This window comes from Nannospalax galili, unplaced genomic scaffold, assembly GCF_000622305.1.
Source record: "Nannospalax galili isolate Female #2095 unplaced genomic scaffold, S.galili_v1.0 scaffold185, whole genome shotgun sequence".
Taxonomy (NCBI): Eukaryota; Metazoa; Chordata; class Mammalia; order Rodentia; family Spalacidae; genus Nannospalax; species Nannospalax galili.
Genome location: NW_008355474.1, coordinates 118,297 through 138,920, shown reverse-complemented (window position 1 = coordinate 138,920; position 20,624 = coordinate 118,297). Strand labels below are relative to the sequence as shown.

The following is a 20,624-nucleotide window of genomic DNA, read 5'->3' as shown; positions in this document are numbered from 1 at the left end:
TCCCTGTAGCCCCAACTGTCCTGGAACTCACTATGGAGACCAGGCTGGCCTTGAACTCACAGATATCAGCCTGCCTCTGCCTCCCAAGTGCTGGGATTAAAGGTGTGCGCCACCACTCCTGGCTATTATTTTTATTTTATGTGTATGGTGTATTGCCTGCATGCAGGTAAGTGCACCTGTGTCGTAAAATGCCTGAGGAGGACAGAAGAGGCTGTTGGATCCCCTAGAACTGGAGTTACAGACGGTTGTTAGCTGCCATGTGGGTGCTGAGATTCGAACCTGGGTCTTATGCAAGAACAGCCAGTGTTCTTAACCACTGAGCCATCTCTCTAGCTCCAGCAGTTCTGATTTTAAAGCAAGAAAAAAAAAAGCACAACTTAATTACCTAATAATGTTGCCTTACTTAGACAAGAACACTTACTGGTCAACCCCCCAAATATTGTTGGTCATGTTAACTTACTGAAAACAGATCAGGGCCTTGGTCTGGAGACCTTTGTGGAAGAGTTATAACATCATAGCTTTGTGTTTGAAACTTGGAAAAACAAATATCTGTCTTGCAGGAAGTTGAGGAAACACAGAATTCCTGGCCTTGGCCAAGTGGGAGTTTGCATTATGCTTCATGCCTGTGTCCATCCCCTGGAGATCTGGGGAGCGGAGCCAGAGGGCATTTATGTGAACCTATGGATTACTGACAATATACATTAGTTAAACATAGAATGTAATTATATGCCTACTTGAAACTTTTTTGTGCAGATCTTTGAAATTAATGGGATCTTTCTTGGCCCATATGGGTATGACCCAGAAGGTTAGAGTGCTGGACATCAGCAGCTACCAAAAGTCAACCTGAGACAGTGGCTCGAGTTCGTTGTCTCACACAGATGGTGATTAAGGACACGGGCACACAAAGGAGTAAGCAAAGTGAAATCAGACTTTATTAAAGAGTGAGAAATTAAGGAAAGATGAAACTCCTGAGAGTATGGGAGGGGTTCCTGAGAGAGGGAAAACTGTTGAACTGCTTTGTCTAAAGGTTTTTATGAGACTCGTGGCAGAAACTGGACAAAGACTGAGCTCATTTCTATTGAGATTGGTTAATTCTCTGAGCATATCACAAGCCAAGCCAATGGAAGGCCCCCATGCCCTGTACATGTTTCCATGGCCCAGCCAAGGAGATGATCTTGTGCTGTTTCATGCTGCTTACCTAATAGGAGAGGGGTCACGTTTTGAAGCTCCCTTTGTCCATCTTTGACTTGCTTTGCTAGCTGTTGACCTTGACTCCTGCTGTTAGCTCTGGCTGGTATTTCTGATCTTGTAGGTATTGCTGGTTTCAGACTTCGACAGTGTCTGTCAGCCCATTAGGTTAGACACTGCTGCTCTCTTACATGACCAGGTTGTAGTTTTGCCATGGTGGGAGCTAATCCTGTCACCGCTACCAAAATGCACCTGCAGTCATGGTGGTCTGGTCCTTTCTGGAATAGGTAAAGCTTCTTGTTAGGAGCTAGCCTTACCTACAATTTTTAGTGTGTTACAATTAGCTGCATTTGAAGGTGACTTTCATACCTTTCTGGAAGCGGGAGTCAGCTGGAGCCTGCTGACACTGACTGTGCCATTCCAGAGCCCTTGTCTTTCCTCTTATGTGGTCAATTTGTCTGTCTCATACCCAGCTGCAAGGCCTCCTGTTTACTTTCTTAGTATTCCCAACTTCACCATTTTAACTCTAATATCTGTTTTCACTGTAATTTATGTGATCAACTTGTAGTTTTCACCATGGGGCCTTTTCTCTTACTGTCTATAGAGAGCTACCTCCTACCTCAATATGATCTTTCTTTTTTTGATGCTAGAGCTTGAACCTAGGGTCTCATGTATGCTAAGCTCACACCTTATCACTGAGCTGTGCCAAAGCCACTAAGCATAATCTTTTTTAAAATTATTTTATTTTATGTGTACACATGTATTGCCTGCATGTATGTAAGTGCACCCATGTTGTGCAATGCCCGCAGAGGACCAAAGAAGCTGTTGAATCTCCTGGAACTGGAGTTAAAGTTAACTGCCATGTGGGTGCTGGGATTCGAACCCGGGTCTTCTGCAAGAACAGTCAGTGTTCTTGATTGCCGAGCCATCTCTCCAGCCCAGCATAATCTTTTTTAAAAAAGGTTTTATGAGCTGGGTGTGGTGGCACAGGCCTTTAATCCCAGCACTTGGGAGGTAGAGGCAGGCGGATCTCTGTGAGTTCAAGGCCAGCCTGGTCTACATAGTGAGTTCCAGGACAGCTGGGGCTACAGGGAAACCCTGTCTCAAAAAGACCAAAAAAAAAAAAAAAAAGCTTTATGGAGCTAGAGAAATGACTCACTGGTTAAGAGCACTTACTCCTCTTGCAGAGGACCCAGTTTCAGTTCCCACATTGGGCAGCAGCTCACAACCACCTATAACTCAAGCTCCATGTAATCTATACCCTTTTCTGGCTTCTGTGGGCACTGGCACACATACAGGTGCTCATAAACTCATGAAGGTATACACATACACATAAATCTTTAAAACTTTATTATTTGTAGTTGGGCATGGTGGTGCACACCTTTAATCTCAGCATTCAAGAGGCAGAGGCAGGTGGATTTCTTTTTTTGTTGTTGTTGTTTATTTTTATTTTATGTGTATGCATATATTGCCTGCATGTAGGTAAGTGCACCTGTGTCTTGAAATGCCTGCAGAGGACAGAAGAGGCTGTCGGATCCCCTGGAACTGGAGTTATGACAGTTGTTAGCTGCCATGTGGGTGCTGGGATTCGAACCTGGGTCTTCTGCAAGAACAGTCAGTGTTCTTAACCGCTGAACCATCTCTCCAGACCCGGCAGGTGGATTTCTGTGAGAGCAAGGCCAGCCTGGTCTAAATAACAAGTTCCAGGCCAGCTGGGGCTAAAAGGAGACTCTGTCTCAAAAAAAAAAAAAAATCATTTGTGTCTGTGTCTGTATGTACATACTTCCCATTGCAAATATGTGAAAGTCAAAGGACAATGTTGAGATTGTTCTCTCCTTCCATTTCTACATGGGTTCCAGGGACCAAACTCAGTTCACCAGACTTGCACAGCAAGTACATTTACCTGCTGAGCCATCTTGCCAGCCCTAAGTATGACCCTGCATAGACTGAAAGCATACCTGGATCTGGGGATGTAGCTCTGGTTACAGTGGCAACCTAACATGCAGGATACTCATAATTTTTGATCCCCAGCATGGCACAGACTGGGGTGTTGGCACACAGACCTGTAATCCCTAGCACTCCTGCAGGGGAAGAAACAGGGGGATCAGGAGTTCAAAGTCATCCTCCACCTCAGTCACTTCCTGGCTAACCTGGGCTATGTCAGACCCTGTCCAAGAAAACAGTAAGAACAAAAGAAGAAGCCGGGTGTGGTGGTGCACACCTGTAGTCCCAGCACTTGGGAGGCAGAGGCAGGCGGATCTCTGTGAGAGCAAGGCCAGCCTGGTCTACATAGTGAGTTCCAAGTCAGCTGAGGCTGCAGGGAGACCCTGTCTCAAAAAAAGCTTTGCCCTTCAAGTTTTCTTTTTGAGACAGGGTCTCCTTGTATCCCAGCTCTTCTGGAACTGACTATGTAGACCAGGCTGGCCTCAATCTCACAGAAATCCACCCTGCCTCTGCCTCCTGAGTGCTGAGATTAAAGGCTGCGAGCCACCATACCCTACTCTTCAAGTATTCTTTAAAAATAAAAGCATGGGGGACTGGAGAGATGGCTCAGCGTTTACCCCAGTTCCAGGGGATCTGACAGCCTCTTCTGTCCTCCACGGGCATTGCACAACACGGGCACACTTACCCACATGCAGGCAATACACTCATAAAAATAATAAAATATTTTTTAAATGTTTAAAAAAATTTTTTTTAAAAGTGTGGGAGCTGGAGAGATAGTTCAGGAGTTAAGAACACTGGCTGTTCTTGCAGAAGACCTGAGTTCAAATCCCAGGACCCACATGGCAGCTAACAACTGTCATAACTCCAGTTCCAGGGGATCCAACAGCCTCTTCTGTCCTCTGCAGGCATTGCATGACACGGGTGCACTTACATACAAGCATACATATAAAATAAAAATAATTTAAAAAATAAATGAAATCATGAAGAAAAAAATAAAAATAAAAGTATGGTAGAGACAGACAGATCTTTTTGAGTTCCAGGCCAGCCTGGTCTACATAGAAAGTTCCAGACCAGCTGGAGCTACTAAAAAATAAGACCACAAAAAAAAAAATCATGAATATCTAAATCCCACCTAGGAGAAGCCTATATGTGGAAATTGCACATATAAACTATCAATTCCTGAAGTGATCATCTCACCTTAAATAAGTCAGTTATTAGACTGAATAACAAAAGTCACTAGAACCTTGTGCAGTCATTCCCTGCTTTCTCAAGAGGTCTAATGTTAGATTTTAGGAATAATTAGGCTATCATCTTTATCAATAGAAGTACTGATTTATTTATGCCTATAGAATTCTAAAAAAGGATTAGAGATACTTTATAGAAATAGAGCACAAAGAAATTATAATTAAAAAGAAACAATGGCGGTGCTGGAGACATGGCTCAGTGGTTAAGAGCACTTGCTGCTCTTGCAGAGGACCCGGTTTGTATTCCAGTACCCACACCAGGTAGCTAACAATTGTTTGTAACTCCAGTTCCAAGGGATCCAATGCCTTCTGGCCTCCATGGGCACCTGCACACATGGTACACATAAACCCATGCAGGCACACATATACATAAATAAAGATAATATTTTTTAAAAAATGGGGGCTGGGTGTGGTGGCACACATCTTTAATCCTAGCATTTGGGAGGCAGAGGCAGGTGGATCCCTGTGAGTTTGAGACCAGCATATCACAGTGAAAGATTTATCGTCCTCTTTTTTTTTTTTTTTTTTTTTTAAAAAAAAAAAAAAAAAAAAAAAAAAAAAAAAAAAAAAAAAGGTGAGGCGCTATAGGAATGGGCATTAGTGAACACACAAATCACTCAGAATGGGTTTTATTTGGTATTGTGGGCAGGACGAAAGCTTCCTCTTTAGGCTCAATAAATAAGAGGACATTGTGTGGCATAAACAATGGTGTCAACAGCTTCCTAGCAACATTAATGTTCCTGGCAGTCATTACTTTCTAATGGTATGTACTTCTTTGGGCGTAGTTTCAGCTAAGGCCATTAAACCAATATAGTTCAGTAAACAGATTTTCCACAGCACAGTATCAAGCTTATAGCTGTTTCCTCATCAAGCTTCATCCTACAGTATATTTTAGTCTCTAATGATTTCTTTCATTCAAGTATTGGATAGTAGAGGATTTGACATTTTCAAGGAAAATAGATATTTTGCATTACTAACCAAAGGTCCATAGGTTCCTACTATAAATTTTTAAAAAATATTTTATTATTTTTATTTTATGTGTATGAGTGTATTGTATGTATGCATGTGAGTGCACCTGTGTCATGCAATGCCGTGGAGGTCAGAAGAGGGCTTTGGATTCCCCTGGAACTGGAGTTAAGGACCATCCATAGCCGCCATGTGGGTGCTGGGAATCAAACCCGGGTCCTCTCTGCAAGAGCAGTCAATGCTCTTAACCGCTAAACCATCTCTCCAGCCCCCCCCCACTATAAATTTAAGGGCTCTTTTAACTGATTACTTACTTCTCCAGTCATTTATTTATAGATATCTAGGGTTCTTGTTCCAAGGGTTCTTTCATCTCACCTGTGTCTTCTGTAATTGCCAAGCAAGTATAAACACCAAATGTACTTCAATGAAAGAGATTTTTAGGCCAGGCATGGTGGTGCACGCCTTTAATTCCAGCACTTGGTAGGCAGAGGCAGATGGATCTCTGTGAGTTCCAGGCTAGCCTGGTCTCCATAGCAAATCCAGGCCAGCTAGGGCTACAGGGAGACCCTGTCTCAAAAAAAAAAAGAGATTTTTGGGGGTGTCTTTTTACAACAGGGTTCCCCTGTAGCCCCAGCCCTCCTGTAACTTGCTATATAGACCAGGCTGGCCTCCAACTTACAAAGATCCTCCTGCCTCCCAAGTGCGTGGATTAAAGGCGTGTGCCACCACTCAACATGAAAGAGATTATTAACTCACCATTTGGAAGAGACTGTACTATAGGGATATTTCAGTGATACCAATAAAACCTTGCTTATCCACTTGTCAAATTTAATTAATCCCTACTAAGCACCAGGTATCATGGTGACTATTAAGTGTCATTGTGTTCCCTGTCACTGTCCATTAGTTGGGATTTTCAAATCTCTACCTGACCTTATTTCCCAGTGAAAAAACAGGTAAAGACTCAAATCTTTAAGACTTTAGAAATCTAAGTAATTGCCACAAAGATGTGAGGGTGGCAACTGAATAGGCAGTTAGAAGGAAATGAACCTAGATCTTATTGGAGGGTTTATCTTCTGTTTGTTAGAAATTGAACCCAAGGCCTCATACATATTAAGCACATGCTCCACTGCTAAACTATATTCCTAGCCCCAAATCTGGCTTTTGAAAGTTTTGAGAATATTGCATCTGTGTGTGTGTGTGTGTGTGTGTGTGTGTGTGTGTGGTGTATGAATGCACATGTGTGCATGTGGAAGGCAGAGGACAACTTAGGGGCTGCCCACTTTTTTGGAGACAAGGCCTCACTAGTCAGGAGCTTGCCATGTCAGCTAGACTGGCTGTCCAGTGAGTCCCAGGGATTTGCCTGTCTGCTTCCCAGCATTGAGATTAGAAGTGCACACCACCACATCTAGCTTGTTATGTGGGTTCTGTGGGTCAAAGTCAGGTCCTCATGCTTGCCAACTAAGCCATCTCCTTAGCCTTCTTTATTTTCATTTTAAAGAAAAAAAAATTTTTTTTACATTTGTCTGGGGAGGACATGAGCCACAGTGTGTGTGTGTGTGTGTGTGTGTGTGTGTGTGTGTGTGTGTGTATGTGTGTGTAGATCAGAGGACAACTTAGAGAAATAGGTTCTCACCTTCTATCATGTGGGTCTGCGGGTCCCAGGGATGGAATTTGGGTCATCAGTCTTGGTGATAAACACCCTTGAGCCATCTTGCTGTGCATCCCCATCCTCCCACCCCCTTTTTTTTTTGTCTTTTTGAGGCAGGGTCTCCCTATAGCCCCAGCTGTCCTGGAACTCACTGTGTAGACCAGGCTGGCCTTGAACTCACAGAGATCCGCTTGCCTCTGCCTCCCAAGTGCTAGGATTAAAGGCGTGTGCCACCATGCCGGGCTGCATCCCCCTTTTTTAAACTTTCCTTTTTCTTATCATGATGAGGAATTGAATGGACATTGTATATTTTTTCTTTATTCAGATTTTGAGATACAGAGTGAAAATGGGGAGAACTCAAATCAAGACATGTTTGAGGATGTGGAATCACATGAGATGTTCATGAAAATGCCTGGAGTGGAAGGTGGTCAGCAGTCTGATGCGGAAAGTGACTTTGAGAGAGACTGTGGCTCTGGGGCCACCCAGGGAAATGCTCCAGGTGAGGACCACAGCAACATGCTATCCCAGGGCAGGGAAGTTAGTCAACTCATAGGCCTTCAGGGCACCTACCTGGGAGAGAAGCCTTATGAATGCCCTCAATGTGGGAAAACTTTCAGCCGGAAATCCCACCTTATCACACATGAACGGACACATACTGGAGAGAAGTACTACAAATGTAATGAATGTGGAAAGAGCTTTAGTGATGGTTCAAACTTTAGTCGACACCAAACCACTCACACAGGAGAGAAACCTTATAAATGTAGAGATTGTGGGAAGAGCTTCAGCCGGAGTGCAAACCTTATCACCCACCAGAGGATCCACACAGGAGAAAAGCCTTTTCAGTGTGCTGAGTGTGGTAAGAGTTTCAGCAGGAGTCCCAACCTCATCGCTCATCAGCGCACCCACACAGGTGAAAAGCCGTACTCATGCCCTGAGTGTGGAAAGAGCTTTGGTAACAGGTCCAGCCTTAATACTCACCAGGGCATCCACACTGGAGAAAAACCCTATGAGTGTAAAGAATGTGGAGAAAGCTTCAGTTACAACTCCAACCTGATTAGACACCAGAGAATCCACACAGGAGAGAAACCATACAAATGCACTGATTGTGGACAGAGGTTTAGCCAGAGCTCAGCTCTCATAACCCACCGGCGAACACACACAGGAGAAAAACCCTATCAGTGCAGTGAGTGTGGCAAAAGCTTCAGCCGCAGCTCCAATCTGGCTACTCACCGGCGAACTCACATGGTGGAGAAGCCCTACAAGTGTGGGTTGTGTGGGAAAAGCTTCAGCCAGAGCTCCAGCCTGATTGCACACCAGGGCATGCACACAGGAGAGAAGCCATATGAGTGCCTTACATGTGGCGAGAGCTTCAGCTGGAGTTCCAATCTCATTAAGCACCAGAGGATCCACACTGGAGAGAAGCCCTATAAATGTAGCCAGTGTGGGAAGTGCTTCAGCCAGCGCTCACAGCTAGTGGTGCACCAACGGACCCACACGGGCGAGAAGCCCTATAAATGCCTCATGTGTGGCAAGAGTTTCAGCAGGGGCTCCATTCTGATGATGCATCAAAGAGCCCATTTGGGAGACAAGCCTTACAGGTGTCCTGAGTGTGGGAAAGGCTTTAGCTGGAATTCAGTTCTCATTATACATCAGCGAATTCACACAGGGGAGAAGCCCTACAAATGCCCTGAATGTGGCAAAGGCTTCAGCAATAGCTCCAACTTTATTACTCATCAGAGGACTCACATGAAAGAGAAACTTTACTGAAATGGCAGTAAAGTGAAGGGAAAGTGTTGGAACTGACTGTGAGGGGGAACTGCCACAAAGCCCCAAACTATGATTCCTTTCAAAAAGCCATTTTCCCTAAATACTCTTGGGGAGTTTTTACCAGAACCTTATCCTTGTTCATCCTCATTTCAAAGACACTATTATCTTGGTTGGAGTGACGCTCCATGCAGTTCAAGAACAAAGTGTAGGAGGGGACAGTCTGGAAGTAGGGTCTTTTCTATTGCATTTCATGATTTGATTGCCCCAGCTCCCAATTCTTCAGTGCTTCGGTTCTCTTAAAAGGAACAATGTTTCTCCATATGTTATAACAGCTTGGCTGCAACCTGAGCCAAGCCTGTAAAGAAATACTGGACCCCTGTTTTTGTGGTTCTGTGTTTTGCTGTCACTTTGTTCAGCAGGTGCCTTTACCCCGTGCTCCTAGTAATTCTAGGGTCCCCTGCTCGTGTTGGTCTCCACTCTTCCTGGGGGTTTGGTGTTTGGGGGTTTGGTTCCAGGTCAAGGTGATAGGTTTTCTCCAATGCTTAATCATCCAAATGAAGGCAAATCCCCTTTCTAGTTCCAAAAAGTGTCAGTACACAGGTTGAGGAAGGATAGGCTGCAACCTATGTCCCAGTTTTCTCCCATTGACAAGTAGAGTGCCTGCTAAGAAAGGCATACACTGTGATTTGTGTGCTTGCTTTTTTGTACAGTCCTGTGGTTACGTTGACTGCTTATGGAGCACAACTGTTCTCATGTGATTTGTGTTGAGGCATGAAGCTTCTGACTTCCAGGTGTCTGGTACATGGTAATTTCTGTCTCATCAAACAGGTGAACAGTCCTGTACACTGTGTGCCGTGTAAGCATTTCTCACTCTGTGCATTCCTTTTCTCCCTGTCATTTTACACACACACACACACACACACACACACACACACACACACACACACAGAGTTTTGAGACAGGGCCCCATATAGCTCAGGCTGGCCTCAAACTCACTATGTATCTGAAAATAACTGAATTGATCCTCCTGAGTGCTGGGATTACAGGCCTGTGCCACCATGGCTAGTTTTTGTAGTGCTGGGTATTGAACCCAGGGCCTCATGTATGCTAGGCAAGCTCACTGCCAACTGAGTTCCATTCTCAGCCCCTTATATTTTTCATTTTATTTGTATGTATGTGTGAATGTGTATTTTATATGTAACTCCTGGCGACCAGTGGTCAACTTTAACTTAGGGTTTCATTCCTGAGATGTTGTCCATCTTGTTTTTTTGTTATTTTGTTTTAAATATTTTATTATTTTTATTTTATGTGTATGCATGTATGCTGCATGTAGGTAAGTGCACCTGTGTCGTGCAATGCCTGAGGAGGAAAGAAGAGTCTGTTGGATCCCCCTGGAACTGGAGTTAACTGCCATGTGGATGCTGGGATTCGAACCTGGGTCTTCTGCAAGAACCAGTGTTCTAAACCGCTGAGCCATCTCTCAGCCCCTTGTTTTCTAAGGCAGTCTGTAGTTCAAATCTTTTTTCCCAACTCTGTTTGGACAAAAAAAGAAACTTCAAAGACTTTATATATTACTTTATTTATTTCTGTTTGATACAGGGTCTTGCTATATAGCTCTGTCTGGCCTGGAGCACTCTATATAGACCAGTTAGGCCTCTGCTGTTCAGTGATCCTCCTGCCTCTGCTTCCCAAGTACTGGGATTACAGTTATGTGTCACCACGCCCAACTACTCTTACCCTTTTATCCAGTGTATCTGTCTAACTAGAACCTAAGACAGTTCTCTGTTATAAATATCTTACTGAAATATAGCAGATAAGTACATAAAAGTGTATAGCTCATTTTAGTGTTATAACTGCACACTTATGCAACCAGCAGCGCCCAAAAATGCCCCTTTGCATCTACCTTCCTGCACCTGCCCTGAAGTTTGTGGTGGGGAGCTCACCAAATGTGGTCCTGGACAAGTCTGTGTCTAGTATAATGAAAATGTATAAAGCAGTTACTGTGTATGAGTGGCTGTGCTAAGCTCTTTTTGTGTTATCTCACTCAGTACTGACAGCTCTGTGAGGCTGTAAGTAGCCTCACTCTGTAGGTGAGAAAGTGGAGACCTGAAACTTGCTAGCACCTGTTAATCACTCTACTCCTGAGGTCACCTAACTGCACTATATTATTTTTATTTTCTTTTTAATATTTTATTGTATACACACATATATATGTATAATGTATATATGAGTGTTTTGCCTGCATGTTTGTAAGGGCCTGCAGAGGCCAGAAGAGGACATTGGATCCCCTGGAACTGGAGTTACAGATGGTTGTAAGCCATCATATGGGTTCGGTGAATGGAACCTTGTCCTCTGCAAGAGCAGCCAGTGCTCTTAACCCCTGAGCCATCTCTCCACTTCTCATTTTTGTTGTTTTGAGACAGGGTCTTGCTGTATAGCCCAGACTGGCCTTACGCTCACTCTGTAGCCCAGGCTGGCCTCAGATCCATAGCAATCTCCTGCCTCTGCTTCTTGGGTACTGGGATTACAGGCATGAACCAGGCATTCAAATGTTTTATTAAAGCCATAAGAAAACTGGGCATGGTGACTCACACCCATAATCTCAACACTTAAGAGATGGAGGCAGGAGGATCAGGAGTTCAATATCACCCTAGCTACATAACAAATTTGAGGTTAATCTATGCTACATGGCAAAAATATCTCAGGCAGGCAAGATGGACCAGACAGTAAGAGCACCAGTCACCAAGGCTGACAACCTGAGTTCAGTCTCCAAGGCCCATATGTTAATAAAGGAAACGGACTTCTGCAAGTTATCCTCTGATCTTCACATTCACACCATTGCACTTGTGTGGCCCTTCCCAAAATATATATAATAAAATTTTAAATTTCAAAAACAAGCTGGGCGTGGTGGCACATGCCTTTAATCCCAGCACTTGGGAGGCAGAGGCAGGTGGATCTCTGTGAGTTTAAGGCCAGCCTGGTCTACATAGTGAGTTCCAGGCCAGCCGGGGCTATGGGAGACCCTGTCTCAAAAAGAACCCCCCTAGGGGGCTGGAGAGAAAGCTCAGCAGTTAAGAACACTGACTGTTCTTACAGAAGACCTGGGTTTGAATCCCAGCACCCACATGGCAGCTGACAACTGTCCATGACTCCAGTTCCAGGGGATCCTGTTCTGTTCTCCACTGGCATTGCACGACATGGGGACATGGGTGCACTGACTTACATGCAGGCATAACACTCATACACATAAAAATAATAAGTAAATAAAAAATATTTTTAAAAAAAGATCCCCCCTCCCTCCCCTGCAAAAAAGAGTATTAAGCCTGGTGTGGTGGCGCACTTGGGAGGCAGAGGCAGGCAGATCTTTGTGAGTTCCAGGACACCCTGGTCTACATAGTGAATTCCAGGACAGCTGTCTCAAAAAAAAAAAGAAAATTAAGTAAAAATGATACATTAGTTTTTAGTCTTCTCCCTAGTCAGTAGCATGACTATCCATAATTGTAATTGGTTAGTCCATGCAAGTGACAGATGATCACCTTTCCTGGTCCTTTATCCCTGATTGGGGTGAGGGTCTCTACTTCATAACCAAGGTGTTCCAAAGGGACACAGCAGCCTTGCTCCTGGTATTTCTTAAGATGGCCATGGAGATTTTTCACATGAAGGATTCTGTTAAGATATTTCAGATCTTTGGGCAATATTTTAGTTTTTCCTTTTTAACTCTTGATAAAATAACTCAAAGCCATAGAGGAAGGATAAGTAAAATTTCATGAGTGATGGAGAGATGTTGACAGTGATTAACTTTTGGCTTTCCACACTCCTCCCCACCTTGCAGTCTGAGTACAGAGGCCTTTGGAAAATGCAGTATTAAGCTCATGCCTCTAGCATCTGAGCAAAGACTGTGGCTCCAGGGCCCACCTGTCATTGGATTCCTCTTTGCTGTTCACTCTTCTGTGTCGCAACTCAGGTTTATCATCTGCCAACAGGCCAGTGGTGGCCCTTGGAGAACTGCCACTGAGTGAAAGGTCTCAATCCAGTGGATAATTTTCCTGGGTCCTTCATAGCTTATTAATGATGTGAAACGTGTCAAAGCAGAGCTGCTCTGATGACAAGGACAAGAAAGCCTCTCCTGGGCTAGAACTTTATCCCACCTTGTTGGACCCTAAGGCAACTCTGTGGAACTTCTGGGCTGATCCAACTGGTCAGGGAATGGTCTGCAAGTTAGTACTGTGTGCTGTCCAAGTTTCCACATAAGCTGCCTCATAACTCCTGATCCTAAGATCAGAGAGAGAAATTTTCAAGACCCAGACTCATAACTAGTGCCTCTTGTCATCCTGTGCTGATCCTTCGATCTGTATCTCCACAGGCTGCTCTTCCTATGAGCAGACACAGCTTCGCCTACCTTGGCTTGAGTTTTGGAATTTTCATGTTAAAGGGAACATGTACTTAGCATGCACGAGGCACTGAGATTGATCCCCAACACACATACACACACACACACACACACACACACACACACACACAAATAACAAAAAGCAGCTATTGGGGACTGGAGAGATGGCTAGGTAGTTAAGAGCACTGGCTGCTTTTGCAGAGTACCAGAGTTCTGTTCCCAGCACCCACATGTTGGAAACTCCAGTTCCAAGGGGCTCTAATGCCCTCTTCTGGCCTCCAGGGGCACTGCATGCATATAGTACACTTCCACACAGGCAAAACATACACATAAAATAAAAAGGTTTTGTTTTTTTTTAATTTGGGGGCTGGAGAGATGGCTCAGCAGTTAAGAGCACTGACTGATCTTGCAGAAGACCCAGATTTGAATCCCAGCACCCACATGGAAGTTACCAACTGTCTGTAACTCCATTTCCAGGGGATCTGGTACCTCTGACCTCCACGGGCATTACAGGACACGGGTGCACTTACACAGTTGCAGGCAATACACTTATACACATAAAATAAAAATTGAAAAAGCTTTTTAAAAAACAAAAACTATTTTTGAGGAAAGGTCTCACTATGTAGCTCAGGCTTACCCATAATTCTCCATTCTCCTGACTCGTCCAGAGTGCTGGAATTATAGGTATGGTACCAAGCCTTGACAACTCAGTTATGTATTAAATGAAGTGGCTTCCTGGCCTCTCTCCTCCAAGTTCCACCTGTTCCTTCTGGGCTCTCCCAGCTCCTCTGTGGTACTTCCACACATGTACTTTGAACACACCTGCATCTAGCGTTAAGCACACTGCACAACTGGGGTTAATTGGGTTATTCACAGCAGCATTTTTGGAGGAAAATGTATTCTCCATTGGACTATTCGTTTAGATAGTTTCGCTTTTCTTTTGCCACGACAGCACAGTTCTGGTCCAGTGTTTGGCCCAAAGCAGATGCTCCACAATTGGTAGTTGAATAAATATGCGTCAAGGATACTCTTGAACCAACCAGGCTTATGAGTACAAGAAATAAGGTCGTGTGGAGAGGGGGGGGGACAAGGAGGAACATGGTAGGGATGAAGCCTCACCATGAAAGGCAAGGGGCTGTTAAGTGGTGGAAAATGTGAACCGACTCTCAGCTCCATACTAACAAACCTCGCGTCCAAACCGACTTATTCACCTGCACACTGGGAATGAACAGCTCTGCCCTCTTCAGAAATGAAAACGCATTGAAACAAGTGAGACGATGCTTGCCCCAACCCTCACCTCCTCCTCCTCCTCCTGGTTGTGATTTTCCACTCCAATCCCGCTAGTACGAAGGTCCCGCCCTTCACTGATGATTTCCCCGGAAGCAAATAGGTGGCTGAGGTGCCCTCACATTTCATTGATTTACGCTGCTGTCAATCTGGTTATGGAGGCCTTTGGGAAATGTAGTAACCACTTCTGGAGCCCACAGTTCCGCTTCCGGGGGTTCAACAGCCTGAGTCAGCAAGTCCGAGCTTCCAGCCAGCCAGAGCGCACGGCTCTAATGTCACGTGAACATTTGTGGTCAGGGAGGCAGTGCCTCGAGACTGAGTGTCTGGTCCCAGCGCCTCCTGGTCCGGTGGGTGTGGCCAGGCTGGAGCCCGTCTGGCAAGACGCGTCCTTCGTGCGGGGGCGGGGCGGGGTCTTGCTACCTATTGGGCCTGGAGAGAGTATTCCTGGTCCTGTAGCTTCAAACTACTCAGGTCCTTAGGCCTGCATTGGCAGCCAAAAAGTTTCCTGTAGGTGGTTGACCTGGAATGCAGCGGGATTCATGTAAGTCAGGCTCTGCTTGCCAGTCATCCCCGCCAAGGTTATGTCTTTATGCACTTCCTGGTCCAATGCAGACAATTCCTCAGTGGAGGTTCCCTCTATCTGGGTGTCAAGTTGAACACTGAAGGTATCTAGCACAAGGACTAAAGAACAATAGTTGGTGTTGGTCTCTAGTGAAGAAATTCTCAGGAGGGGAGCACATGCAGTAAACTTCAACTTTAAGGTTTTTTTGTGTCTTGTTTCCAGCGCTAAGTACTGAACATGGGGCCTTCCACTGAGCTAAAGCCCTAACCGCTAAACCCTGCAGCCCCAGCTGGCCCGGAACTCAATATGTAAATCGAGCTGATCTCATCTCACAGAGATCCACCTGCCTCCCACCCAAGGATTGAAATTAAAGGCGTGTGCCACCACCCCTGGTCTTTTTTTATGTGTATGCATGTATTGCCTGCATGTAGGTAAGGGACCTGGGTTGTGCAATGCCAGAAGAGGTCAGAAGAGGCTGTCAGATCCCCTGAGACTGGAGTTATGGACAGTTGTTAGCTGCCATGTGGGTGCTGGGATTTGAACCCAGGTCTTCTGCAAGAACAACCAATGTTCTTAACTGCTGAGCCATCTCTCCAGCCCCCACACCTGATCTTTTAAAACATTTTAAATTTGTGTGTTCCTGCTTGTCTGTATGTACACAACGTGTGTGCAGAGTCCTTAGAGTCTAGAAAGGGGGTCAGGTGTCTGGAGCTGAAGTTACAGGGCAGTTGTGAGCATCTTGTTGCCAGTATTGGGAATTGAACTCTGGTCCTCTGTAAGAAAAGCAAGTGCTGGACTGGAGCGATGACTCACTGGTTAAGAGCACTGGCTGCTCTTGAAAAGTAACCCAGGTTTGATTCCCAGCATCCACATGTTGGTTCAACACTGTCTGTAAATCCAGTTCCAGGAAATCCAACACCCTCTTCTAGCCCCTATGGAGCATTGCACACACATGGTGTACTTAACATACAAGCAGGCAAAACACTCATACACATAAAATAAAATGAATAAATTTAAATTTTATTCTTAAAAAAGAAACAAGCAAGTGCTCTTAGTCACTGAGCCATCTCCCCAGCTCCCATTTAATTTATGTGTGCAGGTGCCCCTGGAGTCAGAATATCAGATCTCCTAGAGCTGGAGTAACAGGCAGTTGTGAGCCCCTCAGTGTGGGTGCTGGGAACCAAATTCAGGTCCTCTGGAAGAGCAATAAATGCTGATAACAACTGGACCATATCTCCAGCCCCATATACTTGCATGTTAAATATCCACTTACAATGGATTCTGGGTAAAATGGGCTTCCAAGAACAAAGTGCCTCTCTTCTGGAACGCACAGGAGACTGGATAACAGAAGGAGAAGAAATTTAAGTCCCATGTCTGTCAGGACTGAGGCAATTGCTGCTTTACTCTTATTCTAGAATGTACTTTCTTAAAAAAATATTATTTTTATTTTATGTGTATGCGTGTTTTGCCTGCATGTAGGTAATGCACCCATGTCGTGCAATGCCCATGGAGGACAGAAGAGGCTGTCGGATCCCCTGGATCTGGAGTTATGGACACTTGTTAGCTGCCATGTGGGTGCTGAGATTTGAACCTGGGTCTTATGCAAGAACAGCCGTGTTCTTAACCGCTGAGCCATCTCTCCAGCCCTGATGGAATGCACTTTTTAAATTTTGTGTATGAATGTATTGCCTGCATGTGTACCTGTGTTATGCAATACCTACAGAGGCCAGAAGAGGGCATTGAATCCCCTGGAACTGGAGTTAGGATGGCCGTTAGCTATCATGTGGGTGCTGGGAACAACCTGGGTCCTCTGCAACAGTAGCCAGTACTCCCAACCATCGAGCCATCTCTCCAGACCCGAATGTCCCTTTTTTTTGTCTTTTTGAGACAGGGTCTCCTTGTAGCCCCAACTGTCCTGGAACTCACTATGTAGACCAGGCTAGCCTCGAACTCACAAAGATCCGCCTGCCTCTGCCTCCCAAGTGCTGGGATTAAAGGCATGCACCACCATGCCCGGCCCAAATGTATTTTTAAAAAATTTTATTTTTATTTTATGTGAATGACTGTTTTGCCTGCACATATGTATGTGTACCATGTGCATGCTTGGTGCTCACAGAGGCCAAAAGAGGGTGTCAGATCCCTTGGAGCTCAAGTTACAGATGGTTATGAGCCTCCATGTGGGTGCTGGGAACTGACCTTGGGTCTTCTGCAAGAGTACCAAGTGTTCTTAACCACTGAGCTACTCTCCAGCCCCCAAAGAGTACATTTTTGCCTGCTAAAATTAAACTCTGATTGCTTATTTTATTACTGTGTCCCATTTGAATTCTTCTCTTTGGGAAGTACAAGAACCAAGAGTGCTGTTGGGGTGGGAACTGAAGACTCCCACAGCATGACCACCTTGTACAACCTCTCAGATTCATACTGGGCCTTATTTTGCAATACCCAGTGATTATGAACAAGTAGCTACAGAAAGTGGACTGTCCATATATGAGCTCTCCGAACCCATTCCCCTTATTGTCCAGAATGGAGGACCTGGGTTTTCTCAGCCTAAATAAACTGCAATACAAACACCACTTCAAGTCCCCCTACTACCTAACCATATTCCCAGCTTTTGACCCTTCTTAACAGCCTTCTGGTGCTGCTTCCTCAGAGATGGAGAGCCATACTGCACAGGCACCAGACAGCAGGGCTCTCTCTATTCACCTCAATCTTGCTGAGCTAACACTTTAGATTTTTTACTAGAGTTCAGCATGTGCTGTGTATCTCTGGTTCTAGGGTTTTTGTCAAAATTCTTCTTAGTGACCCCAACTGAAGGTGGCTTCCAAGTGAGATGGTAGGAAAGCACAACTTCAGAGCACAGTTGAAAGGTTTTTTGAGCTGACACTGGCTGTAGCTGTGAACCCACAGATCTGGGCTCCTCAAGTACAAAAAGAGCTTCAGGTAATGGAACTGCAAGAAGATTCCCAAAGGAAAGAGGAAATTTTCTTTTAAGGGAATGACTCTGGGCCAGCAACCTCCTGCCAGAGCTTTTCTATATCAAGAAACATCAGGATCCTATGACACCCTCATCCAATTTTGGAAGCTGTGTTACTAGTGTCTAAAACTAAAGAACTATTCAAAAGAGCAGATCCAGGGCTGGGAAGATGACTCAGCAGTTAAGAGCACTGGTTGCTCTTTGCAGAGGACCCAGGTTTGGTTCTTAGCACCTACATGGTGGCTAACAACTATTTGTAATTCCAGTTTCAGGGAATCTGACACCCTCTTCTGGCATCCACAGGTTTGCCCACATGGGTACATTTACTTACATGCAGACAAAACACTCATATACATAAAATAAGTCAAAAAAATTTTTTTAAAGAGCAAATACTAGAGTTGCTTATTTGGGAACAGTTTCCAACTCTTTTCTCCAGGAAGTTGAGAACTGGGTTAGACAGCAGCATCCAGAGAGTGGAAAGGAGGCTGTGGCTCTGGTGGGAGACTTGCAGAAAGAACCTGAAAGATAAGGGCTGCAGGTGTGATATGAAAATGTTGTTACTTAAAATAGAGAGTGAGGCAGCCAGCCATCTTGGATTGCCAGTAGTGTACATTTTCCTTGGTTCAGATAGCTGCAGCTTTCCTTCCTAGTGCAGACTAACTCTTCAGAGAATGCGTGTTGGATGCTCTGAGTGTTAGTCTGCTGTACAAAGACTGCTATAGGGGTGGAAACCTCCCCATAACAAGACTACTAAGTTTAATATTAAATAGATGTATTGTGATGTCTTTTGAGGAAAGGTTTCTGGGGCAGGTGGGAGTACCCAGGAGAGCTGGCTGGCTGGGTTGCAGGGGGCCTGGGCCTCGGGCCTTATTCCTGTGAAGTGTTTCATGTTCTGCTTTGCTATTGCAGGTTTGCATATGGCTGGCTTTCTCCTTTGTTTCTCTGTGTCTTGAGATGTTAAGTTTTTTGTTTGTTTTTTTTGGTCTTTTTGAGACAGGGTCTCCCTATAGCCCCAGTTGTCTTGGTACTTGCTATATATACCAGGCTGGCCTTGAACTCAGAGATTTGCCTCCCAAGTGCTGGGATTAAAGGCATGTGCCACCATGCCTGGCCTGAGATGTTTTAGTTCCAACAGAATACTAACCACTTTTTTTTTTTTTTTTTTGGTCTTTTTGAGACAGGGTCTCCCTGTAGCCCCAGCTGTCCTGGAACTCACTATGTAGACCAGGCTGGCCTTGAACTCACAGAGATCTGCCTGCCTCTGCCTCCTGAGTGCTGGGATTAAAGGCATGTGCCACCACGCCTGGCCTAACCACTTTTAACACCTCAGTAGAGTTAGAATATGCAATCAGAGGTGAAGGAGCCCTCAGAACCAGAAGAGTACCTAAATATCTATTTGAAGCAAACTCAGACAGAATCTATATGTCCGTTCTGGGCAATGGCGGAGAGCTGGCATCCAGAACCAGTGAAGCAGTTGACCTACAGCCGCAGAGTAGAGCTCCCACCCTTCCATAGGAGCTGGTGAGGAGGAAGAGGGCACTTTCTATGGGGAGGGCATGGAAGGGACTTCAAGTAAGGAATATGGGTGAAGGCTTTCATCTCCCTTCCACTTAGAAGATACAGCATGTAAACCAAGGTCAACCTCTTGAGTCTATGATAGCCTAACTGGGCACCCTCAAAGAGGACTGTAGTTGGAATGCTTTTAAAAATAGCATAGGAGTGCTGGAAACATGGCTCAGTGGTTAAGAGTGCTTATTACTGCTCTTGCAGAAGATTCAAGTTTGGTTCCACACCCACATATATATATATAGGCAAGACTCTCAAAGTTCATCAGCTTACAAAAGTTTGTCCAGATTTCCTCCCCTATCCAAGACTGTGGTTGTAAGAGGTTGTGTTAAAATTATTCTTCCCCTTGACCCTGAACTTTGTCTGCTTTTCTTCTCTCTCTCCCTCTCTCCCCCCCACCAGCAGCTTCAGAGTCACACAGTCGTGAGTTCAAGTCCAGCTATGCCCTGCATGACTGTAACTGACACAGTGTACAAAGTTTTGGCAGTGTATGAATGTTCAACAAATATTAGCTTATTGTTTCCTTTCCCCTTGCTTCCTTCTCTTGCCCCTCTTATTGAATTTAAAAATGCAAAAAAAACCCTCACTTCCTCACTTCTTATTTTCTTCTAAGTCTGTTTTGCTCTTTCCCTCTAACTGGACATTATACAGACATTTTGTTCCAAGGTATGATTAATCTTTTTTAAAAACCTTTTTTTGATGAGCCAGGCGTGGTGGTGCATGCCTGTAGTCCCAACACTTGGGAGGCAGAGGCAGGTGGATCTCTGTGAGTTCGAGACCAGCCTGGTCTATATAGTGAGTTCCAGGACAGCTGGGGCTACATAAGGAGACCCTGCTTCAAAAAGACAAAAAAACTTGTTTTGAGATAGGGTCTCTCTGTAGCTAGAGCTGACCTAGAACTTGACAGGCTGGCCCTGATCTCACAGAGAACCACCTGCCTCTGCCTCAGGAGTGCTGGGATTTAAGGAGTGCATTACCACTCCTAGCTTTTTTTTTTTTTTTTTTTTTTTTTTTTTTTTTTAAAAAAAAAAAAAAAAAAAAAAAAAAAAAGAGGACGATAAATCTTTCACTGTGATATATCAAAATAA

At 44.8% G+C, this 20,624-nt stretch overlaps 1 protein-coding gene across 2 annotated transcripts in view; it reads left to right on the top strand.

Moving 5' to 3' along the window:
• The window catches only part of Zscan2 (zinc finger and SCAN domain containing 2), a 22,651-nt gene extending 12,991 nt beyond the window's left edge, over nt 1-9,660 (top strand). For both annotated transcript variants that reach the window (XM_017803107.2, XM_008852768.3), the window contains exon 3: nt 7,316-9,660. In XM_017803107.2, coding sequence (XP_017658596.1) covers nt 7,316-8,757 — 1,442 coding nt within the window. In that variant the 3' untranslated portion in view covers nt 8,758-9,660. The remainder of the gene's footprint in view (nt 1-7,315) is intronic.
• The last annotated feature ends 10,964 nt before the right edge of the window (nt 9,661-20,624 follow it).